This window comes from Peromyscus maniculatus, chromosome 11 (assembly GCF_049852395.1).
Source record: "Peromyscus maniculatus bairdii isolate BWxNUB_F1_BW_parent chromosome 11, HU_Pman_BW_mat_3.1, whole genome shotgun sequence".
NCBI classification, from domain to species: Eukaryota; Metazoa; Chordata; class Mammalia; order Rodentia; family Cricetidae; genus Peromyscus; species Peromyscus maniculatus.
This window is the reverse complement of record NC_134862.1, coordinates 89493654-89519032: the sequence shown is the minus strand read 5'-3', so window position 1 is coordinate 89519032 and position 25379 is coordinate 89493654. Positions and strand designations below refer to the sequence as shown.

At 45.6% G+C, this 25379-nt stretch overlaps 1 protein-coding gene and 1 long non-coding RNA gene across 5 annotated transcripts; one reads left to right on the top strand and one right to left on the bottom strand.

The window, feature by feature from the left end:
* Positions 1-1649: 1649 nt before the first annotated feature.
* On the bottom strand, positions 1650-12642 carry LOC143267844 (uncharacterized). Of its 2 annotated transcripts, none has more exons than XR_013043453.1 (3): positions 7220-12640; positions 6897-6980; positions 1650-2527 (listed from the first exon to the last, which is right to left on the bottom strand). It is a non-coding gene; the product is annotated as an uncharacterized LOC143267844 (long non-coding RNA). The 2 variants fall into 2 exon arrangements; XR_013043454.1 differs by lacking the exon at positions 1650-2527 and adding an exon at positions 5329-5522 and having other exon boundaries at positions 7220-12642.
* On the top strand, positions 12608-24892 carry H3-3a (H3.3 histone A). 3 transcript variants are annotated; one of them, XM_076548090.1, is made up of 5 exons: positions 12608-12623; positions 13380-13457; positions 14990-15140; positions 16470-16623; positions 24252-24892. In XM_076548090.1, the coding sequence occupies exons 3-5, from the start codon at positions 15013-15015 to the stop codon at positions 24378-24380; spliced, it is 411 nt and encodes a 136-aa protein (XP_076404205.1). In that variant the 5' UTR covers positions 12608-12623; positions 13380-13457; positions 14990-15012; the 3' UTR covers positions 24381-24892. The 3 variants fall into 3 exon arrangements, with proteins under 3 accessions (XP_076404205.1, XP_042114658.1, XP_076404206.1); XM_042258724.2 differs by lacking the exon at positions 12608-12623 and having other exon boundaries at positions 13310-13457; XM_076548091.1 differs by lacking the exons at positions 12608-12623; positions 13380-13457 and adding an exon at positions 13714-13846.
* The last annotated feature ends 487 nt before the right edge of the window (positions 24893-25379 follow it).

Sequence of the window (25379 nt, the reverse complement as noted above, 5' to 3'; positions counted from 1 at the left end):
AGATCAAGAGCCAGTGAGAGGTGCCACCCAGCTCTTGGAGACTGAAGCAAGCAGGCACTGGTTCTTGGAAATGTCTGTGTGTGAGAGATGTTGGTAGAAGACACACCTGATTCCCTCCATGTTCTCAGTGAACAGGGAAGTGGTGATCTGTTCTAGGCTCTAGAATTATATCTACAATTGTTCCTCCAGAAAGAGAGCCTTGTCCTTTTCTGAAGGATAAAGTTTTCTCTGCTCTCTTATGCAGGCTGCTGTGCATTGCTGGGTTTTATTATCATAAAAATAATGAGAGGTTCAAAATGCCAAGTCTGGAGCCAGCCTGACGAGTCTGAATCCTTATTATCCTTCTTCTGTGACCTTGGACAAGTAACTTTGTCTCTGCCTCAGTTTCTCACCTGCAAAGTGGGAGTGATAATCACAGGATGTTTCATAGCTGTTGAGGATTAAAGGAGCAGACAGGCCCTTGAGGACTCTAGCTGAAGAAGTTCTCGAATCTTAAAAGATCTTATTAATAAGAACAAATTTAGAGCCAGGTATTGGGGTGAACGCTGAAAGATCAGAGAAGCAGAATAAGCCACAGCCAACCTCATCTCGTCAGTTCCTCAGCTGATCCTGTTTCCCAAGACTGGATGCCTCTCAGCTGAACTGCTTCAAAAGCCTAAAAGCTTAACCAGCTCTAGTTCCTGGTCCTCAGGCCTTATATGCCTTTCTACTTCCTGATATCACTTCCTGGGATTAAAGGCGAATCACCATGCCTAGCTGTTTCCAGGGTGGCTTTGAACTCACAGAGATCCAGAAGGATCTCTGTCTCCCAAGTGATAGGATTAAAGGTGTGTGCTACCACTGCCTGGCCTCTATGTCTAATTTAGTGGCTGTTCTGTTCTCTGACCCCCAGATAAGTTTATTGGGGTGCAAAATATATCAACCACATTTCTCTTGCAGTGTGTCTCATCTTTACTATTGCTTTGCCTTTTTAAAGTAATATTTTACATTTATTTATTTATGGGTGGGTATGTAGGTGGGCACACACTCACCATAGACAACTTTCAGGAACTAATTCTCTCCTTCCATCATGGGAGTCTCAGGGATGGGACTAAGGTTCTTAGACGTGGCAGCGAACGCCCTTCTGGGCCCCACGCTACAGGTTTGCCACCTGACAGAAAGAGAGGCTGCTGAGGAGAGAGGCAGCAGCAGTGACCTGAGCAAGTGCCAGAGCAAAGCCAGGTAGGAAACGAGGTGGGTGTCAGCACAGTTAACACTTCCTTAGAGAAAGCGGAGAGCTCTGCACAGCGTTTCCTTTCAGACTCGAAGTGTTTATGTCAGGAATTACAGGGGGTAAGAAGAAAGCCAAGGATCCACCTCAGTCTGAGCAGACGCAGTGTGGGTAGGTACCGGGCAAAGGTAGTCTTTCCTGCTTTCCTCGGGAGCCCCAGAAGCCAGCCCAGATGAAGGAGAGGAACTAGCAGGGGGTGTTTTGGGGACACAGCTGGCCATCTCGGGTTATTAAATTCAAAGAACAGGAAACAGAGCCAACTGATGGAGCCCCAAGGGGCCGGGTGGGACAGGAAGAAAGGTTCCTTTCAGCTTTCTGAGCTTCAGGGTCCTGCAGCTTCAGTCTCCTCTCATCTCGAATGACTTAGTGGCTTCGGCTGTTTTTTTTTTTTTTTTTTTTTTTTTACTTCTGTGGTACTGAAGATGGAACTCAGGACTCTGTGTATGCTCAATAAGGGCTCTGCCATGGAGTTACAATCTCCATGGCTGGGGACACAGTTCAGCTAATAAGAGTGCTTGCCTCCGTCACTCACCATCAACAACCAAGGCTGACAGTTTTGGGAGAAGTCACATGTTAGTGTCAATCCCCCCTTCTCAGTGGGTGTTACACAGGAAAATAGATGTTGAATTGAAGCTGATGAATTAAGGAGGGGTAATGTTTAAATTGCGGAGGATCTTCTTTCTTCTGTGGTGGTTGTTGTCTTTCTCATAGCCCAGGTTAGCCTGGAACACAGTATGTATCTCAGGCTAGTCTTGAGCTGGAGACAATCCTTTCTATTCACACACACACACACACACACACACACACACACACACACACACAGTTCCAAGATGCTAGAATTACAGGCCTTTGCCATCACACCCAACTTCAGTTAGTTGGCTGTTTTTTGTTTTGTTTTGTTTTTCAAGAAAAGAAGCTGCTGGCAGTGGTGGCAAACACCTTTAATCCCAGCACTCAGGAGGCAGGTCTCCGTGAGTTCGAGGCCAGCCTGATGTACAGAGTGAGTTCCAAGACAGTCAGGGGAACAGAGAAACCCTGTCTGGAAAAGATGATGATGATGATGATGATGATGATGATGATGATGAAGAAGAACAACAACAACCACAACTTCCATGACGCTTCCAGCTGGTGCTAGCCCTCTGGTCTCATTTGGTAGCTCTGAAAACCATGTGCCTGAGCTCTAGGACCCCATGGCTGGGTCCTCCACTGGAGTCAGCCTGTCCACGCACACCTCTGGTGCCTGTGGAATAGTAGCCCCTACGTGTCAAGAAGGAAAGAAGTCAGGGATGTTTACCAAGTACCAATACTTTGGACCCATGGAGAATGTGTTGTTATTCACCCTCTTTATAGGACGGTTCTTCTGTCTAGGTACTATGGTTCTTCTGTCTAGGTACTATCCCTTTTTAAAATCACTGCAGGCAAGTAAACACAATTCCTGCAGCTTTTATTCCCCTGATGTGAGGGAGTGAACCCGGGCACACACTCTACCACAGCTTTTAATACTGTGCACCATCATTTCTATTCTTTAGGATATGGGTTCAAGGGCTGGGGGGATGGTTCAGTCTGTAACATACCACACAAGCATGAGGACCTCAGTTTGGATCCCCAGTACCCATGCACAAAGCTGTGGAATCCAATCCCCGGGGCTTTGCTGGCCATATACTCTAGCCAATCCGCAAGCTCTAGCTCCAGCCAATGACCCTGTCTCAAAAAATAAGGTGGAGAGCAATGGAGGGAGATACTGGATATTGACCTCTGCCCTCCATGTACACCTACACGTGCACACACGCACAAAGATATGGATATATTTTGTTCTGGATTGTAACTCTAGTTAGCCATGTAGACCAGGCTGACCTCCAGCTCACAGAGATCTGCCTGCCTCTGCCTCCTGAGTACTGAGATTAAAGGCGTGCGCCACCATGCCCAGCCTGTGAAGTTCTTTACTATATTTACGTAACACATTAGAAAAACTGAGCCAGGTGGTGGTGGTGGCGGCGGCGGCGGCGGCGGCGGCGGCGGCGGCGGCGCACGCCTTTAATCCCAGCACTCGGGAGGCAGACAGAGCCAGGTGGATCTCTGTGAGTTCGAGGCCAGCCTGGGCTACCAAGTGAGTTCCAGGAAAGGCGCAAAGCTACACAGAGAAACCCTGCCTCGAAAAACCAAAAAGAAAAGAAAAGAAAAGAAAAACTGGCCAATTAAAAAATTTGGCTAGCATATAAAGTAATGAGTCTCACTTATACATACACACATATATATGTATATATATATTAAAGTTTTTTTTTTATTCGACCCCACTGCCTCCCCTATCCCTATTTCTTCTCTTAGTAGCCCCCTTCCTCCCCTGAAATAGTTCCCCCTTCTGCTTTCATGACATAAATATCCTATTACTCTCTCTAGTTCCTCCTTCCCCCTCCATTCAGACCCCTTCCTCTCTTCTTATAGTTCCCTTTTTACTTTTATCTATACATTTCCCTGCCTCTCCATATAAGCAGCATAAGATGACCTGTGAAAATGACTCCCAACTCTCTTGACCTAGAAAACCCTATAAAATGATGCAAATCAAGAAGTTCAAATTATGCCAGGCAGTGGTGGTGCACACCTTTAATCCCAGCACTTGGGAGGCAGAGACAGGCAGATCTCTGAGTTCAAGGCTAGCCTGATATACAGAGCCAGTTCCAGGACAGTCAGGGTTCAAATCTATGGATTCACCTGAAGAATATCAGAGAGCTTTGTGTTGGTGGTTCACAATGTGAGCATTTTGTTTCCTGCCCTGGCCACTCACAGGCTACCTGCTGGCGCCACCCTGCTATGATGGACTGTAACTCTTGAGCCAAAATAAACTTTCTTCTACAAAAAAAAAAAAAAAAAAAAAAAAAAGAGTATCAGAAAACCTGCTGAGGCCAACAAGGGTATGCATATCCAAGAAGCTACCAAAGTGCCTGAAAGATGTCACTCTGGGGACATAATATATGCCATTCCAGTAGTGTATGGCCAGGTTTCCAAGCATGCAAGACAAAGAGTGGGGCTGGACACAAGGCTGGTGATCCCAAGAGTGCTCAGCTTGTCCCACATGCTTGGAAACGCAGGGGGTCAAAGGACAGCCTCTGGGAGTTCGTTCTCTCTGGGGATAAAACTCAGGTCCTTGGGCTAGGCAGCCAGTGCCTTACCCATTGAACCATCTCACCGGCCTTCCAAACAGCTTGAATTTGCATTTCACTGGTGACTAGAGGAGCTGAGCATTTTTTTTTCAAATATTTACAAATTCTTTTTTTTTTTAAGATTTATTTATTTATTTATTATGTATACAGAAGAGGGCGCCAGATCTCCTTATGGATGGTTGTGAGCCACCATGTGGGTGCTGGGAATTGAACTCAGGACCTCTGGAAGAGCAGTCGGTGCTCTTAACCTCTGAGCCATCTCTCCAGCCCCTACAAATTCTTATTAGGTAAAAAATATTGAATGTGGTCATTTTTAAGATTTAAAACATGTATTTCTAATAACTTTGATGAACCTTAATCAAATAAGAGCTTGTAAAAAGCCAGTTATGGTGGCACATGCCTCTTATACTAGCATTTTGGAGTCTGAGGCAGGAAGATCTTGAGTTCTAAACCAGCCTTGGCAACATAGCAAGACTCAAAAAGAAAGGGAGGGAGGGAGGGAAGGAAGGCTTCTTAATACTATGGATAGATAATGTGCACTAACACAGATAGTCTTTCTTTCTTTCTTTCTTCCTTTCTTCCTTTCTTTCTTTCTTTCTTTCTTTCTTTCTTTCTTTCTTTCTTTCTTTTTTCCTTTTGTTTTGTTTTGTTTTGTTCTGTTTTTGTTTTTTCGAGACAGGGTTTCTCTGTGTAGCTTTGTGCCTTTCCTGGAAAAAAACTCTGTAGCCCAGGATGGCCTCGAACTCACAGAGATCCACCTGGCTCTGCCTCCCGAGTGCTGGGATTAAAGATGTGCACCACCACCACCTGGCTCAGGTAGTCTTTCATGTGCATGATAGACATGTGCATCTGTGTACAGGGGTGAGTGTAGAGGGCAGAGCCACCTCTCCAGCCCAAGACTTTATTTTCTTAATTTATTGTATTATAGTGTATTACAGAGACAGGAGGAGGAACTGGATCCCCCAGAGCTGGAATTACAAACAGGGGGGAACCTCCTGATATGGGTGCTGGGAACTGAACTTGGGTCCTTTGGAGAAGCAGCAAAAAAGTTCCTAACCAAGCCTTCTTTCCAGTCGTCATTTTCTGTTTTGATACTAAAAAAATGAGGACACAATTGCTTAGACTACTGAAGAAACCAATGCCAGGTGCTTTTGAGGTTCCAGGTAACCCAAGTTCTTGTTTCTGTGGCTGCTGATCTCTGGTTTCACTCTCAAGTCTACCAGAGAAACTCAATTCCTCCTTTCTACACAGGAAAAGCCAGCACTTACTGACCCTGCTCTCTTGGGCTCTTTTTCCCTCCGTCCTTCCCCTCCTCCCTCCCTCCCTCCCTCCCTCCCTCCCTCCTCTTTCTCGGCAGTACTGGGATAGACTCCAGGAACTCCTGCGTTCTACCTAAGTGTTCTCCCACTGAGTTACACCCCTGCTTTTCTTGAACTTGGACAATTAGTCTGATTCTTGGATAAGAAATACTTGAGCCAGGAGGTGCTGGCACAGGCCTTTAATCCTAGCACTCAGGAGGCAAAGGTGGGTGAATCTCTGAGTTTCAGGACAGGGCTACACAGAGGAACCCTGTCTCAAAAAACCAATACCAACCAACCAACCAAAAACATTTTGTCTGTTTTTCAATTATTTATGTGCTTTGTCTGTGTGTATATTTATGTATCACATGTGTACCTGGTACCCTCGGAAGCCAGAAGATTGGATCCCTTGGGACTGGAGACACAGACCGTTGTGATCTGACATGTGGGTGCTGAGAACTGAAAATAGGTCCTCTGAAAGAACAGCCAGTCCTTTCAACTGCTGATCTATCTCTCCATCCCTAACTATGTAGCCCAGGCTGACCGAAAACCCATTTTCCAGCTTCTTTCTTCCCTAGTGCTGAGATTACAGATGTGTATCATCATGCCAAGATCAAGGAGAATACTTTTTAAGAGGGCAATGGAATGCCACGACAGAGACAGAAGGGGCACCACTGGAGAAAGGAGGGATGGAGGTGGGAGACCAGGGGGGTGGGGGGACAGCAGGGAAGATGAATTAGAACAAAGTGTGATGATACATACATATGAAAATGCCACGATTAAAGCCATTCCTTTCTATACTGAATTTTTAAAAGAGGAATACTTGTTTGTTTCAAGGTCTCATGTACTGGGGGATGCCTCTACCCATGAGTGCTGGGATTACAGGCAGGTGCCACCACACTGTTTAGAGAATGCTTCTTTTTTTTTTTAGACAGGGTCTCTCTACATAACTATGTCTATCTTGGAACTTTCTATGTAAACCAGACTGGCCCTGAACTCACAGAGATCTGCCCGTGTCTGCCTCTTGAGCTGGGATCAAAGGCACGTGCCACCAAACCCTGCTAAGGGAATACTTTTTTTTAAGTATTTAATTAATTTCTCATGATACTTTTTCCCTGTAGAGTTTTGCTTCTTTTTAATTTGTAGGTTAGAAAACAAAGTGATGCTTACCTGCTTCCCCCTTTTAAGCCGTTGTCAAGTTCAGTGGTAGAGCCTGTCTAGTGTGTGTGAAGCCCTGGGTTTCATTCTCAGCACCTCAAGGAGAGGTGAGGGAAGAAGGGCTTCACTGGAACCCTGCATGTGTACGGACTCACTACGGTAATGGTGGGCACAAGGACTCACTACGGTCACGGTGGGCACGGTGGGCACACCTATAGTCTGAGCACTTGAAGCTGGGAGCTGGATGCTAGCTTGGACTACAGAGAGTACCTGTCTCCACTTTTTTTTTTTTTTTAATTTTCATCACTCATTCCTCAAGACAGATGCACACTTACCCAGTTTATCAAGATGTAAGCTGGGCCAGGACAACCACCATGTCTTCATTTAGAGAGTCCTGGAGGGTATCTCCAGCCTACTCACTCAGTGGTCAGTTACTATCCAAGGGTGTGTGGACTGGGAAGAACGGCAAGAGCGGAAGCCATCAGTCACTTCATGAGTACTGAGATTCATGGAACATAAATGGTGATGGTTAGACCTGTACAATGGTCTCTTCCATTTCACTTGCTAATGAAATACACCAGACTCAAGCCAGGTATGGTGGCACACACCTTTAATCCTAGCATTCAGGAGGTAGAGGCAAGTGGATCTCTGTGAATTTGAGACTAGCCTGGTCTACAGAGCGAGTTCCAGGGCAGCCAGGGCTACACAGAAAAATTCCGTCTTGAAAAAACCAAAAAGAAAAAAAAAAAAAGGAGAAAGAAATACAGACTCTGAGGGGCTCCGTTTTTCACGTTTGGATATCCTAGGGGAAGAGAAGAGGCGCACATTACGACTGACTCCATACCCAGGTATGGATAAGATGACCGAGAAAGCACAGGGTTTAAACCTGAGGAACCCGTTAAGTTCACAATCCAGAGAGATCACAGTCCAGCTAACACACACACCAGCTGTTACATTTCTGTGAAGGAAAAAACATGAAAGTTGACAGAGCATAACACAGGAGAGGGGTGAGGAAGGTAAGGATGCAGACTGAGGGACGACAAGAAACCGGACACAGCAGCCCAGAGGACTTCACTATGGGACACACAGGTGCCAGGAGATGGGACCTCCTCCTTCCTTGGACCGGTGTCCCTGGTTGGGAGTAGCCCCATGTGGGGCTCACTGGAGGTCAGCCTGAACAGAGGTGGCACACTCTTGTGTCCCTTGGTCCTCACTGTGCTGAGCAGACAGATGAGGGGCAGCTCCTGCTGAACCCACATGAAGACTGAGCACCACCAAGAAGAATCCTTGTCCTACTTCATCACAACCCATCATGGCCAGGGAGTCTGAGGGATACCTCCAGTGTTGGGGAGGAGGGTCCAAGGATCCCTAAATGAAACCAGTCAGGGCTGGTTCAGACCCCCATTTCCGACTTCCTACTAGGTAAGCCTATCAATTTGTAGTGTGGGCCCACTTCCATAGTTTCCAAAGAAGCTGCAGGGTCTGCTTAACATTCTGCAATATGACCTACATCATTATTTAAAAATATCCTTGAGGGGGCTGGAGAGATGGCTCAGTGGTTAAGAGTACTGGCTGTTCTTCCAGAGGACCCAGGTTCGATTTCCAGTATAACCATCTGTAGACTCCAGTCCCTAGAGGAATCCGATGTCCTTTTCCAGACTCTGAGTGTAGCACGAATCTTAAAGATCTTATTAATAAAAACAAACCTGAAGCCAGGTATTGGGGTCAATGCTGGAAGATCAGAGAAGCAGAATAAGCCACAGATACCTCACATCGCCAGTTCCTCAGCTGATCCTGTTTCCTCAGACTGGAAGCCTCTGAGTCCTCATGCAAAATGAATCTCAGCTGAACCGCCACTCAAAAGCCTAAAAGCTTAACCAGCTCTAGTTCCTGGTCCTCAGGCCTTATATACCTTTCTGCTTCCTGCCATCACTTCCTGAGATTAAAGGTATGAGTCACCATGCCTGGCTGTTTCCAGTGTGGCTTTGAACTCACAGAGATCCAGATGGATCTCTGCCTCTGGAATGCTAGGATTAAAGGCGTGTGCTACCACTGCCTAACCTCTATGTTTAATATTATGGCTGTTGTGTTCTCTGACCCCCCAGATAACTTTATTGGGGTGCACAATATATCAACTACATCTGAGGGCACTGCATACACAGTGTACTGACATACAAGCAGGCAAAACATCAGTACACATAAAATAAAAATAAGGGAAAAAATTTAATATCCTTTAAGTAGTTTAGATGGTGGCTGAGGATGTAGCTCAGTTTGTAGAATGCTTGACAGACATGCAAGAAGCTCCGGGTTTGAGCCCCATAATCACATAAAACTAGGCATGGTGGGCACACATTTGTAATCTTAGTTCTTAGGAGATGGAATCAGGAGGATCAGGATTTAAGACAAACCATCCATGGTGGCCAACGCCTTTAATTCCAGCACTCAAGAGGCAGAGGCAGTTGGATTTCTGAGTTTGAGGCCAGCCTGGTGTACAGAGAGAGTTCCAGGACAGCCAGGGCTACACAGAGAAACCCTGTCTCCAAAAAAACAGACAAACAAAAAGACAAACCATCCTTAGCTATATAACAAATTTCAGGCCAGCCTAGGCTACATGAAACCCTGTCTCAAAAAACAGTTTAACTGTATTTAGAGCACACTTAGAAAATGTTTTGTGGGGAATCAAACTCAGGGTCTTGGCATTAAATCCCATCCCATCCCAGGATTGCATTTGCTAAGAAAAGAAAGGGAAGACAGAGCAGAGGACGTAGCTCAGTTGGCAGAATGCTTTCTTAGCACAAAGGAACAAAGCTCTGGGGCTGATCCCTGGCACCATACAAAACCAGGTGTGTTGGCACATGTTTCCCAGCAGCTGGGAGGTGGAGGCAGGAGGATCAGCAAAGCTGCTGGGCCGACAAGAGACACTTTCTCAAATAAAGTTCACAGGAAGGCAGAAGACCACCTAGGAGGTGGTCTCCACTTTTTGGATTGAGCACTCATACAGATGACTACTATTTTCTGGGCGAGACAAAAAGAGTTTTGGAGAAAGGTGAGGATCTGAGGCCACAGGACAAAAGATCCATGTTTTTCAACAAAGTGTGAGCACAGGAGAATCTATAGGTTATGATATCCAAAAGGTTCATTGGAGCTGGGTGTGGTGGTACATGCCAGAAAGACTGAGGCAGAGGGTCATGAGTTCAAAACCAGATTGAGCTATATAGTGAGAAACTGCCAAAACAAAAACAGTGCAGATGGAACACAAGGTTGGTCATGAGTCAATAAAATGGGTACACAGGAGTAAATTACACTATTTCATCTACTTCTGTATATGACAACCTCCATGGGAGTGGGTGAGATTTCCTAACAGTTCCAGCCCGCAGAAAGGGGGCTCCAAACCAATGTGGTAGTGGGTATGCCATGGGGTAATGTGCCATCAGTAGAAGACACAGACAAAACTCTTTCTATTCTAGAGCTTATATTCTTTCCAGCAGGAAACAGACAATAAGCAAATAAACAAATGGTAGATTTAAATCAACACAACAAAGAGGGTGTTAAGTGTCCAGAAACATCCTCCAACAGGCAGTGTTCTTTGTGCTTGGTCAACAGCAGACAAAGAATGAGTAGTGATTGACATTGTTTTTGTATTTTTGATAGAACCTATGTAGTCTTGGCTGATTTGGAATTCATGTAGACCAGGCTAGCCTTAAACTCCCAACCATCCTTCTGCATCTAATTCTGGACTTCTGGGATTACAGGTATGTACCATTACACCTAGTTTTGGTAATTCATCCTATCCTTTCATTTATAAGCAACTATTAACTAGTGGTCATAATTATTCTATTCCTAGGAGAAATATTTTAACTCAAAGCTTTTGCTCCCCTCCTTCCCATTATTATAAACTCCAAATGTTGAGGCCATGAACTGATCTCTAGAAGTGGATTCTGGTAGCTGGGTGTGGTGGCATGTAGCTTTAATCCCGGCACTTAGGAGGCAGATAGATCTCTGTGAGGAGGGGGCCAGCCTGCTGGTCTACATGTCATTTCCAGGCTAAGCCAAGAGCTATCCGGGGAGAGCCTCTAAAAGAACAGCAAAGATTAGTGCCCTTTAAGAATCCTTTTTGAAAAGAAAAGGGCTTTTTTTTTTTTTTTTTTTTTTTTTTTTTTTTTTTTTGCAGTAGCAGGTCTTCTGCCCTCCATTAACTGGAAACATGTCTCCATTTCCCTTAGCTACAGTCTTTTGCCACTCTTGGGGCTCCAAGGCATTCTAGCCCCTGGCGAAGGCAACGCTTCCAGAGAGAAAGACTCAACCAGGGCAGGACTGCCTGCTACTGGTGCTGCTCACCCAACATTCCCTGCCCTCCAAAACCACACTGACCAGAGCTGGGATGCCGTACATACAGGGCAAATTTGGAAAACTTCCTGAAGTTACTAAGGATAACCAGTCATATTCCCAGAAAGAGCCTGTGGACTACCTTCATACAAATAAATATTACTACTTCCATGTTACAGATGGACACCTTCAGAGAGCCCACCATCTACATGAAGTAGCTCACCCGACACAGTCCTTGGACCCCTTAGAATGATTTAAAGTCAGGGATAAAGCATGGGAAGATCTAGCAAGCATACACGGAGAGTACTATCCGTGACACATTATCATTTCTTGAAGATATGATTGATTCAATTGATATGTAACAGCCTTCTTGGATAAATCCAGCAACAAATATTTTAGTTTCCTGAAAACAAAACAAAAACAAGCAAAAGGAAAAAAAAATGCGTCTTGGCTCAAATTACAGGAATTCTTCACTGGCAGCTCAGTGTAGGCTTTTTTTTTTGCATATGTGCTTTTAGGATAGTATCGCAGATTGCATGTGTTCATCACATCAACACTTAACACTCATTAAATAATAATGAAACAGGAGGCCTGGATTTTTTCTTTTTTGTTTCTCCAGGGTTTGCTCCTCACTTAACTGACCTTGGACAAATCCATTTCTTCTCTCATATCTGATTTCCACGTATCTGTTTCAGGATAGTGTTTATGACAAGACAGCTTTGAGAGGTCATCCATGAAATTGATCTCCTTCACTACCCTATGGGATCTTCTCGTGACCCTTCCTTCCACCGAAAAGCCCTCACACAGAGTTGCAGAGCTGGTCAAAACCATCTGGGGGATCGTGCAGATGTCTGTGGGCCAGTTAATGAGAACTTGAGCTATGCAGTGTCGCCCAAGCGACTGAGCAGCGGGAAAGCGGGAAAGAGCAGGCTCGGCAGCCGCTTTTCCTGATACCTGCCGTTTTCAGCCTCGTAGGGCTGGCATGAAACTACCACGTCACCCGATTGCTTTCCACGGCAGTTCTCCAACGGCGAAGCGCTTGAAAGGCCCGCTCTGGCTGGGCACGGGCAGCCGAGCCCTACGCGTTGCACATTGTTTCAGGGGCTTACAAAACCCAGAGCCATCTTGCATCGCGAACCGAGCGCGGCCCAGGGAGGGAAAAGAGGGTGAGAGCCCCGTCCCTCGGCCCCGGGGCCGCCGCCACCGGGCGAAGCTGGCAGTCTCCGCCCCGCAAGGCTGCACCTGGCGGCCCCGCCTCGCCCGGGCTCGAGTCCGCCACCAACTTGTCCTCAGGCGACTTGGCCCGAGCCTCCGGACGTGCCCGCGCTTGGCGGGGAGCGAGAGCGGGAAAGAGAACCGCGGGTCCCGTCCCCCCCCCCCCCCGCCGCCCCTGCTGCGAGCGAGCGCGGCACGGTGCGGCGCGAGAGTGGTGGGCGCGGGACTCGGGCTCCTACTTGCCAGCTTCCTGCTCGGGCGCGTTTTCCACTGGGGCGCGGCGACTGCCCGCCCGCCTGCCCGCCCGCCGGCCGGGCCGCGGCCTCCTCCCCGCCCCCACGCGGGCCGGGCGCCTCGGGGGCGCGCGCGCGCGCGCGGGGAGCTGGAGGGGGGGGTGCCCCTCCTCGCCCCCCCCACCCCCGCGCGCGCGGGCCGGGCGCTGGTCCGCGGCCCGCGCCGCCCTCCCATCCCCCCCACCCCCTCGGTCCCCCGAAGCCCGGCTGCGGCGGCGGGGGGGGGGGGGGGTGTCGCCGTGGCGTTTGCCCTCGGAGGGGTTGGGAGTCCCGGCCCGGGGGAACCGACCGGGGAGGGGGTTGGGGTCCGGACGGCCCCTCCGCGCGGAGCCCCGCGGGCCCCTCGGCGTGTCTTTTGTGTTTGTACACACACCGCGAGGGGCGGCGGGAGACAGGGGGGCGGGCGGCGGGCGGGCGGGAGGGCGCGCGGCGCGCGGGCGGGGGACGGGACGGGGAGGAGGAGGAGGAGGAGCGAGCGCGCGCCAGCGAACGGGCCGCGCGGGGGGAGGGGCGGGGCGGGGCGGGGCCGCGCGGGGGGCCTCGGGGGGCGGGGCCGCGCCTTCCCTCCATTGTGTGTGATTGGCTGGCGCGCGGCGCGGGGCGGGGCGGCGCGTGTAGGGGGCTAGCCTCGGTGTCAGCCATCTTTCAATTGTGTTCGCAGCCGTCGCCGCGCCGCCGCCGCTCCCTCACGCCAGCGCCGCCTCTCGCTTGCAGAGCTCCAGCCGAAGGAGAAGGGGGGGTAAGTTTCCTCCGTCTGCCCGCTCTCCCGGAGCCGGGGCCCCGTCCGCCGCGGGTCTCCGTAGCGGGCCACGGAGGGCATCCCCGCAGTCCCTCGGGCTCGCCCCGCAAACTTTTCGGCGCAGGAAGGGAGCCGGGGGAGCGAGTTTCCCTCTCCCCCGGCGGCGGCGGCGGCGGCGGCGGCGGCTCCCCCGTCTCTCCGCCTCAGCCCAGCAGCGGCACCGCCGCGCTGCCGAGCCCGTCCGCCCTCCCGCGCCGCGGGCTCCTCTTTCTTCGGTGAAATCCCGCCCGCCGCCCCTTCCCGGGACCCCAGACCTTCACCACGTCCCGCGCGAGCCCCTCAACTGCCGTCTGCGGGTCCCGGGCCGCAGTTTTTCGGGCGCGGAAGGGGTAAAAATCGCCGCCGCTTCCCACCCCGGGCTAACTCGCTTTCTGCTGCCTCCCCACAGTTGTGGCTGAGCTTCACCATCTTGTCTCTCTTCTCTGGTCACCGACCATATTTTTTTTCCCCCCCGTTTCTCTCTTCCCCATTTTAAAATGGAAGGAAGAAAAATTGTAAGAACATTTTTTTCGGGGGGGGGGGAGAAAAGGAAACTTGATGCATATAAAATTCAGATTAACAAAAAAAGAACTTTGGTATTTTTTTTGGAAGAGCGGCACGTGGCAGGGGATTTTCGAACGATTTGCTGTTTGTCTCTTTGGAAGGGAATCGGATACGTTTGCAATTGTTTCCATTTTGTGCTGGTCTTGGGGAGCCGAGTCGCTGGCTGCCAGCGCGGGGCGCGGGGGCCGCGGCGGGCAGGTCGGGGACCCGGTACCCAGGGACCCGGGGGAGGCAGAACCAAAAGTTTATGTGGTGCTGGGGTGGGCCGGGCGGCCGGTGTCGAGCGCTAATTAAGCCTGGGTGCGGGGCAGGCGGCTTCCATAGCGAAGCCCGGGAGGACGGGCTTTGTGGAATGCTCCCTGGCAATAGCTGTTGTTCTTGTCTTTCGAGACGCCTTTTTGTCAACATAACCGTAAAGACACAAACCTCAAGAATGTTTTCAGATATTTACAGCGATCCAACTGCCAAGCGCGAGGGGGGCCGCGAACGGGGGGCGGGGGGGGCCGCTGAAACCTCTCCCCCCCCCTCCGTTTTTTTTTTTTTTCTGGCTGTAATTTGACTCGACCTTTCTGTGGTTTGTGGCTTCGTTCATTGGACTTGTTTGTGATCGAATGTTTGCAGACGTTTCTAATTTTTACTTTAATTAAAGAAATTGAACCAAAACCTATTGGGGTGGTCTCGTTGGTTTTGACCGTTTGTCGCTTGGAATTGGCATTATGAGTATTAATGCTGACAATTTTCTGATTTAAGTCGTATCTGGGTAGTAGACCTAATCCGCGCCCTTTCGAATTAATTATATAACAGCTTTTTTTCTCCTCTATACTGATTAGTTTCCAGGTTGGGGGGGAGGGGATTCTGGCAGGAAAATGTGTATGTTTTAGTTGAATATGATGGGGTTTTTTTTTTGTTTTTTGTTTTAATACTGGTAGGTAAGTAAGGAGGTGCCCATACCATGGCTCGTACAAAGCAGACTGCCCGCAAATCCACCGGTGGTAAAGCACCCAGGAAACAACTGGCTACTAAAGCCGCTCGCAAGAGTGCGCCCTCTACTGGAGGGGTGAAGAAACCTCATCGTTACAGGTATTTATAAAAGGGGGAGGAATAGGACAGTGTCTAAACAGTATGTCCGTGTAATTTAACAGGAAGATGGGTAACCGTCATACTTTTTGCTTTGGGGAAAAGATGTTTCTCACTTTTGAATATCCACTAATGCTTGAATATGTATATATGCATATGTTCGTTTATGAATACATGTAACTTGATAATCAGGTTTTATCGATAACATTTTGAAGCTGTAATCTAAAGGGATCCAGTACTTAACCTGGTAATAGGACATAACTAGAATTTTTAACTAGCCATTATTAAATTTTTTACTAGTAAATAGTTATATGTGCATATATTGTATGTATAAATGATTTTGTGTGTATGTTTATATAATTTGTGTGTAAGTATATACACACACGTACTTTTTTTTTTAAGTTGCCCCTCCTTGCTTGTGGTAAAGTAATAACTTACTCTAGGGAGACCAGTAAAGTCCCCATTGAACATACTTACTTGGTGGGATTTTTCCCTCCTTTATTACCTCATTTTATTTTGATGTAAGCACTGTTATTAAGGACATCTGCCATTAGAGGGCACAAGTTTCCCAAATTTGCATAGACAGATGTTAAAGTGAAGAGCTCATAGAGTAGAAGAAATAAGTCAGATTTAGAGTTTTAAAAAAAAAATGTAGACAATGGCTTAATTTTAGAAAATTTTCTTCCATGTAGAAGAAACAATGTGAAGTCAGGTTTTCAAATTTAATTATTCTTGACCGATGATAGAATACTGGGAGATCAAATACAACTGTTTTAAGTAAAGCGTTGTAAATAGCGTTGGTAAGTCTTTTAGGGCTTTAAAATCTAAGGCACAGATGGGGCATAGGAAAGTGATGCTTAAACTCAGAAAAGCCTAAAGCCATCTTTATTACCAGCCTAACAGCAACTGTGTTCCTAAGTCTTGTTTTGTTAAAGGCAGAGCTCACTGTAACCTGGGCTTACCTGGAACTCATTATGTAGATCAGGCTGGTATCAAGCCTCCTGCCTCTGCCTCCTGAGTTCTGGTACAAGCATACAGTATCACACTCAGCTCAAAGTTGTGTAACTCTCAGCTCAGACTGGCTCGTGCGTGCGTGTATACACAAGTAAAAATGTAGGCTTTGATAAACTGCCATTTCATGTTTATTGATTTTAAAAGTGATCTTTCTCTTAACAGAATTGAATGTTCAGGTCATAAAACTGATCTGTGAAATACGGTGCTGAAGAATAGTTGAGTGGTTCATTTTTTGAAAAATTACTGCATTTCTTTAAAGCTGACTACTTTTTGTGTCGTATGTGGATTTAGTAACAACTTTAATGTTAACTTTTGAAGGCCTGGTACTGTGGCACTCCGTGAAATCAGACGTTATCAGAAGTCCACTGAACTTCTGATTCGCAAGCTCCCCTTCCAGCGTCTGGTGCGAGAAATTGCTCAGGACTTCAAAACAGATCTGCGCTTCCAGAGTGCAGCTATTGGTGCTTTGCAGGTAAGTTGATGGGGTGGAAAGACCATTGATTTTTATCCATGATGTGTACCAAGAGCAGTTACACATCTTTCTTGTTTTCATGTAACTTTATCATTATAAACCTAAGATGTAGTTGATTCACTCTTGATGAAATTTAAAGGTTAAATGATTCAAGGTAGCTGGGTATTGGTAGCTTTTAATCCCAGCCCTTGGGAGGCAGAGGCAGATAAATTTTTGAGTTTGAGGCCAGCCTGGTCTACATAGTGAGTTCCAGGACAGCCAGGATTACACATAGAAACCTGTTTTTGAAAACCTAAATAAATAAATGGTTCAAAGTTATACACAAATTAAAATCCTAATTTGATTCCAAAGCCTAATACAGTTATACCATCAAAAAATTTTTTAGCCTTGCATTAAAAACATGTTTAAAAAACTGGCTTGGTTTATGGGTGTTACAGGACATTAGGATAGAGAACTAGAATTCTATTTGTAGTCACTTTCAATCAGTAGTGACAAAGAAATGTCTTCCTGGATGTAAAGAAGCAAATTAGGATGTAGTTTAGTATCTAAATAGAATAGGCAGTATTCAACAATTACTGTTACGGGGTGGGGTTATAAAAAAAACCAATTACTGTTAAAATGGATCTGTGAATGATGGACTTGAACATGGACTTGAACACTTGCAGTGTTTGAAAGGGAACTATAGAATTCACATTAAATGGGAAGCATAGTGTGGGTTTAATCTTGGGTCTGGAGACTAAAGACTTATGGCAGGATTAGAATGTGAAATAAACACAAAGATTGGACAAATGCATGGGTATAGTTAGCCTTGTATCTTAAAATATGGTAAACCTAACCGCACCGTCAGAAAGCAGGAGTAGGTGAAGGTGCAGATTGTCGTGCGCTGCTGCGTATCCCATTGGAGGATTTTCAAGGTTGCTTGCTGTTGCTGTCCTAGCTTTTGTGCTTTATATATGAGAAATATTTTGGATAGGTGGATTCCACTCTGACTTATAATTGGTCGAACTGTTTCTATGGTTAGGCTAAACTTCATTTGATTGGTGGATGCCAGGAATCGGCATCCATTAAATTGACAGTGGATTGAAATGACTGAAATTTCAACTACCAAAATCTTCTCATATTGTTCCTCAGAATTTTATTTTTATTTTTTTTTTTGTTTTTTGTTTTAATAGCTGCTTATAAATTCCTGTGAATAAATCACAACTACTAAGACTACCAAAAGGAGATACTTTTGTTTTCTAATTACTGTTGGTAGACTGTGCTTGGAAGTCCAGCTTTTTTTTTTTTAATAGCTTAAATGCAAATAATAAGCTTTGTCAATTGAAATTACTAAACATTTTGGTGGGAGAACTCTTTGTCTTTTTAAAGTCATTCATGTGTAAATGTCCTTGTTACATGGTTACCAGTAAGTGTCATTTTGAGCAAAATGTGCACATCTTATTACTTTAGTGTCCTCTGATTTTTGAGTGAATGAATTTTTTTTTATTTAGGTTAATTCTAAAATACCTAGCCAGCTGTGTAGTTGAGGGTGACCTTGAACTCCTGGTTTTCTGGTATCCACTTGAAGACAAGGATTACAGGCATACTCCACCATGCCTGCTTTATATGGTACTTGGGATCAAATCCAGAGCCTTGTACATTCTACGCAAGCTTACACTCCGCATACGCACACACAGGGTTTCTCTGAGTAGTCCTGACTGTCCTAGAGCTCACTCTACAGACGAGCTGGCCTCAAACTCAGATCTACATGCCACTGCCAGTCGAGGCAAGTTCTCTTAACCAGTCACAACCCCAGTTCTGAAAGAGGGATCTTGCTGGGGTGGTAGCCTTTCATCCAGCACTTAGGGAGGTAGAGAAACAGTTGGGTCTCCTGAGTTCTTCTAGTCCAGCCAAGACTCCATACAGTGAGACCCTTTTGTAAGGTTCTAGACCACAGTGATCTTCCTTGTAAGTTTTTCTTGTGGGTGTGTGTTCCTGTATATGTATGTGAATACAGATTAGTTGTAAGGTTATAGCTCTGGGAGTGTTAGAGATATTGTCTATAGTCCTGCCCTTTGCCTGCATGTGCAAGGCCCTGGGTTTAGGCCCTAGTACCACAAGACACAAAGGATAGACATTTCCTGGTAGAAGTAGGATATACAAGCAGATGAAGGATTCCACACAGCACTTTATAATCTGTCATGATGACTCACACCTTTATAATTCCAGCACATGAAAGCCTGAGGCAAGGGTGTTGATAGAAATTCAAGGCCAGCCTGGGCTACACAGTGAGACCTAGTCTCTTAAAAACAAATTACTTTGTTTATGGCTTTAGAGTTACACAATTTAAGTTGGGCATGATGGGGCTTGCTGGTCTGTAATGCCGACACTCATGAATAGTGGCAGGGGGTGTTGTTTAGTCATCATCAGGGTGGACTACACGGCTAGTTCAAGACTAACCTGAAATAATACATGTTGTGATCCTGTCTTTGTTTGTTGTGTTTTTGTTTTTCGAGACAGGTTTTTCTACCCCTGGCTGCCCTGGAACTAAATCTGTAGACTAGGCTGGCCTCCAACTCACAGAGATCCACCTGGCTCTGCCTCCTGAGTGCTGGGATTAAAGGCCCTCTTTTTAAAAGAACACATTAATCCTAGCACTGGGGAGGCAGAGGTAGGTGGATCTCTGAGTTCAAGGCCAGCCTGGTCTACAGAGTGAGATCTAGGACAGGCACCAAAATTACACAGAGAAACCCTGTCTCTGGTGGGGGTGGGGGTGGAAGGGCGGAACCATGGAACCTGGTGTGGTAGCACACACCTTTAATCCCAGAACTCAGAGGCTTAGGCTGGTGGATCGCAACAGCCAGGGCTACACCGAAACTTGTCTCAAAACAAAAGATTCTAAGCACTGGAGAGACGCCTCAGTGGTTAAAAAGCACTACTGTTTTTCCTTCATTTCCCATGTACATCAGGCAGCTCACAGCCACCTTAACTCCAGTTCCAGGGTATCTTAACAACCTCGCGGTACTGGCATGAATACATGGATGTACAAGCAGGCTTCCCCACACAGGCACACATAATAAATTAAAAATAGCTTCAGTTACCCCTCCCCAGCATTCATTCTAAGATACCTAAAAACGGATGATTTCAAATCCTATGTATTACTTAGATATTGTGGTGTTTTGTATGTTAAACAGTAATTTGTAACTTAGACACACAATAACATCACAACAGTAAAGGAGGTAGGACAGTTAGAACAGCATACTTTTGTTTTATAGTCCTAAATGGAGCTTGAGTAACTACCTAAACTATTCCCCCGCCTTTTTTTTTTAATGTGGGGGGGTTGGTTTTGATTTTTTTTTGAATTTTTTTTTTTTTTTTTTTTTTTTTTTGGTTTTTTGAGACAGGGTTTCTCTGTGTAGTTTTGGTGCCTTTCCTGGAACTCACTTGGTAGCCCAGGCTGGCCTTGAACTCACAGAGATCCACCTGCCTCTGCCTCCCGAGTGCTGGGATTAAAGGCGTGCGCCACCACCGCCCGGCTGAATTTTTTTTTTTGAACAGTCTTTCTATGTAGTTCTGATGTTCTTGAACTTAAATTAGTAGACCAGGCTGTCCTTGACCTCACAGATCTGCCTGCCTCTGCCTCTGGAGCACAGTGATGAGAGGCATGCATCACCATGTCTGGCCAACTCTTACTTGTGAGCAGGGTCTCATGTAGTTGTCGGGCAGACCTTGTCTTGAATATGCAGTTTTCTTCTAGCTTCCTGAGTGGCCAGCTCAGATTGCTGACTTGTGCCACCAGTTCTGGCACAGTGTACTGTGGAGGCTGTGGTAGGAAGAGTCTTATGAGTTCACTATGCATTTAAGACCACCACGGGCTAGAGTGAAACCTAGCCTCAAAAAACCATAACTAAAATGTTTGCTCCCAGCTTTTCCATTTAATATGTTTGGATCATGCTCATCAGTAAAGGAAGCTAGGTCGAGAGCTATGCCACTAAAGGGAAAGGAATGTAAGTGTAATTCAGAGGCAGAGAAGTTGTGGAGAATTGACCACTTAGCTTAGCTTTTACCCTAAGTGTCAGGGAGCTTGAACTAAAATGTTTTTATATTAAGGATGGACAGTTTGGAAACAGAAGAGTCAAGGCATAGATGTATTCAATCTTATAAATTAGCTGGGTGTGGTGGCACATACCTTTAATCCCAGCACTCTTAGCAGGTAGAGGCAGGCAGACCTCTGAGTTTAAGGCCAGCTTGGTCTGCAGAGTGAGTTCCCAGAGAGTCAAGTCTACACAGAGAAACCCTGTCGAAACACAACAAAAAAATGTGATGGATTAATGTCTAATCGTAACTTACTCTTCTACCATTTCAAAGTTGCATTCCTTATTATAAATTAATGTGACAGTATTTATTTATTTTCATACGGAGTCTTACTATTTAGACCCTGAGCTGGGAATTCAGATCCCCTGCCTCTGGGATTAAAGTTATTTTCTACCATGCTCTGTGTGTGTGTGTGTGTGTGTGTGTGTGTGTGTGTGTGTGTGTACACCTCTTTATAATTTTAGTGCTATAAAGGGATTTAGGAGCATTTGGTAAAAGAATTGGGAATATATATGTGTTGTGAGTTGAGTAATCTAGAGCACAACTCTTAGTTTTTTGAGACAGGGTTTCTCTATGTAACAGTCCTAGCTGTCCTGGAACTTGAGATCCTCCTGCCTCTGCCTCCTAAGTGCTGGGATTAAAGGTGTGCACCACTACCACCTGACTAGAACAAAACTCTTAGAAGTCTCAGAAACATGACCCCTATTTACTTACTTGAAGCTTGGGCAACATTTCACAGACACATTTTATTCTAGGTTTGCGTAATCCTGGTGCTGAATTAAACAAAATAAAATGGTTTCTACGTTGTAAACCCCTAAGAGTAGGCCCCAATATATTGTACTTAACTCACTTTTATTATTTTTACAATTGTGTTTATGTGTGCATGTGCACATGGAAGTCAGAGGACAAGATGGAGGACTTGATTTTTCTACCATGTGGGTTTCCAAGAGTCAAACTCAGGTTGTCAGGTTTGACAACAAGCAACTACCCACTGAGCCATCTCACCAGTCCACTTTCCAGAGTTTTTAACCCATTTGTAGAATAGCCCAAGAATGAGTCTCTGAATAGTAAGATTTTGCTTTTGGAATATGTAAGATCTGAGTGAATTACACAGAAAAGCGTTGTGGGGATTTGGGGTTTTGCAGTGCTGGGAATCTTACTTATTCCCAGAACAAATTTTTGTTAGTGTTTTTGAGGCAGGGTCTTGCTGAGTTGTCCAGGCTAGCCTTGAACACACATATGATCTCCTGCCTCAGCCTCCAGAGTAGGGAGAGTCCTGAACTAGTGGGCCCAGCTGGATGTTTAATTAGGGGCTAGGTATAGAAAGCAAACAAACCACCTCTCCATGGGAACAAAGCATTACGTAGAAAGAGATCTCTACCAAATTAACTGAAGGATGTTCAAAGGTGACTGATACATAGTAGGACCAGTGTGGATGTCAAGGAACTGGGGTGTGACTTCATTATCAAGAACACATTCCTTCAGGGAATAGTTTGGAGCTAGAACTTATATAATAAGATAGGTAAGACTCCTAAGTGTTAAAGACATACAGGAATAGTACATTTTGCACGAGGCAGATTTTTATAGAAGTGAGGTACTAAGGATTCCTTAAAGGATGAAGCTAGGGGCTAGAGAGATGGCGTGGTTAACTGCTTGTCTTAGAAGCACGACGGCCTGAGTTCAATCCCTGACACCCATGTAAAAAGCTGTCCATGGTGTTGGATGCTTGTAAATACTCAGCCTAGAACAGGTCAACCTCCCTGGCCCTGGTTAGCTAGTCCCGGGTTTCTGTGACAGACCCTGTCTCAAAAAACAAGATTGATACCGGAAGATGGTTAGTCATGAAAGTGCTTACTGTACACACGTAAGGACCTGGGTTCAGATCCCCAGTACACACAGAAAGAGGGACACAGTGTGTAGAGAATATCATCAGTGCCGGGGAATTGGAGCTAGGCAGACTGGAACCTGCTGCCTTGCCAGCCTAGCTGAATTGGAGGCTCCAGTTTCAATAAGAAAACTGTCTCAAAAAAGAATGTGGTAAGGACTGTCAAAGACAGCCGTGTCCATCTCTGCCTCATGCGCGCGCACATGTGCTCCTGAGGGAGCTCTCTGGCTTCTGTGTGTACACATGATGCCTTCCCACTCAGTTCTACAGACACAGAGGACAAAGGCGTGAATGTGAATGAAGAGCAGCAGGCATACAGCTCCAGCTTGGAGCACTTGCCTAGTTAGCGTGCACAAAGCCCTCTTGACTACAGTAGTCTTTCAGGATTTTCCCTTTGTGTATATTTTATGTTGGGCCATGCTCCTCTTCACTTCCTTTGTTGGTATTTAGAAAGCAGAACCTTGGTTTTTATTGGTGAAAGGCGATGCCACTAGGCTACATTATATTACCAATTCCTACCCTAGGAACCCTAGAAACATAAAATGAAGCTGTTTGTGTTTCATGCTATGCACACATGTACAGTGGCATGTGTCTGAAGGTCAAAGGACAACCTTTAGGAATTGGCTGTCTGCTTCCATCATGTGACTCCTGGGGAACAAATAATGCCCGCACTTGTGAGTTGTCGGCAGGAGTCCCAAGCTTCGGTTCCCCCCTTTCCTCATCACATCACATTACATGACAAGTGTCAATGACTGGTTTCTATAACTAGCAAGTTTTAGGTGGTAGGATGAATAAGAAAATGCTGCCGGGCCGGTGGTGGCGCACGCCTTTAATCCCAGCACTCGGGAGGCAGAGCCTGGTGGATCTCTGTGAGTTCGAGGCCAGCCTGGTCTACAGAGCGAGATCCAGGAAAGGTGCAAAGCTACACAGAGAAACCCTGTCTCGAAAAACCAAAAAAAAAAAAAAAAAATGCCCTGGGGAATCTCACAGTGAAATTGTGGGGGGCCGGGGGGCATGGGATCAGCATTCTAGAGGGCATTAAGGATTTGGAAGAAAGTACTTTGGAGATGGTCACACAGATCAAAGTAAAAACCCATCTGTGGCCTATTCCTAGACCCTTAAGTACTCTTACAGAGCTGAGAAAAGGACAAGGAGAAGGTCCTAAGTTCAATCCTCAGCACTCCAAAATATGAACAAGACAGTAGAAAAGAGTCTATGTGAGGGGGACCTGTTCTCCATATTGCAGCTGCCATGGTGTCAGCTATTGAAGAGATGCTGGGCTGGATACAGTTCCCTTTGTAAGGATGGGAATAGTAGAATTGGTTGGTTTCTTTGAAGTGTCTTAGTGCTTTGTGTGATTTTACAAAAATTTATTAACTTACGAAGTTTGACGGTGGTGGTGTGGTGCATGCCTTTTAATCCCAGCACTCCTGGGGAGACAGAGGCAGGCAGAGTTTTGAGGACAACCTAGTCTACAGATTGAGTTTCAGGACAGCCAGGGCCACATAGAGGAAAAAGAAAGAAAAGTTACGTTATGAACTTTAAGCATTTTCATGGGCTTTTTAGTATAAACATTTGATAAATGTCTTGACAAGTCATTTTTAAAGGATTTTAATATTATGTAAGTGTTGAAAACAATAATAGTAATTTTTCTTTATTATTGTTGCAGGAGGCAAGTGAGGCCTATCTGGTTGGCCTTTTTGAAGATACCAACCTGTGTGCTATCCATGCCAAACGTGTAACAATTATGCCAAAAGATATCCAGCTAGCACGCCGCATACGCGGAGAACGTGCTTAAGAGTCCACTATGAGGGGAAACATTTCATTCTCAAAAATTTTTTTCCTCTTCTTCCTGTTATCAGTAGTTCTGAATGTTAGATATTTTTTCCATGGGGTCAAAAGGTACCTAAGTATATGATTGCGAGTGGAAAAATAGGGGACAGAAATCAGGTATTGGCAGTTTTTCCATTTTCATTTGTGTGTGAATTTTTAATATAAATGCAAGATGTAAAGCATTAATGCAAGCAAAATGTTTCAGTGAACACATTTCAACAGTTCAACTTTATAACAATTATAAATAAACCTGTTAAAATTTTCTGGACAATGCCAGCATTTGGATTTTTTTAAAATAAGTAAATTTCTTATTGACGGCAACTAAATGGTGTTTGTAGCATTTTTATCATACAGTAGATTCCATCCATTCACTATACTTTTCTAACTGAGTTATCCTACATGCAAGTACATGTTTTTAATGTTGTCTGTCTTCTGTGCTGTTCCTGTAAGTTTGCTATTAAAATACATTAAACTATACCTGCTTTTGGTCTTTATTATTAACCTTATAGATACAAGTTTAATATCCAGTGATTTGATTTATCACTTTATGTCTGAGACAAAACTCTTTGAGAAGCCGGGCAGTAGTGGCACACACCTTTAATCCCAGCACTGGGGAGGTAGAGACAGGTAAATCTGAATTCAAGGCCAGCCTGGTCTACAGAGTGAGTTCCAGGATAGCCAAGACTGTTACATAGAGAAACCCTGTCTGGAAAAACAAAAAACAAAACCTCTTGAGACACATAGAAAAACAATCAACTAGAGTGCCTGGAAATATTTGAATAAAGAATCCTGTCTCAGAAAACAAAAACAAAACCAGAGTACAATCAGGCATATAGCTATACTATTAAACATTTAATGGTAATGAAAATGTGTAAATCTAAAGGTCTTGCTATTTTAAAATGCTGTATATTAACAAATTATTCAAGTACCAGTCATTAACCCCTGTTTAAGTTAGCATTGGAAT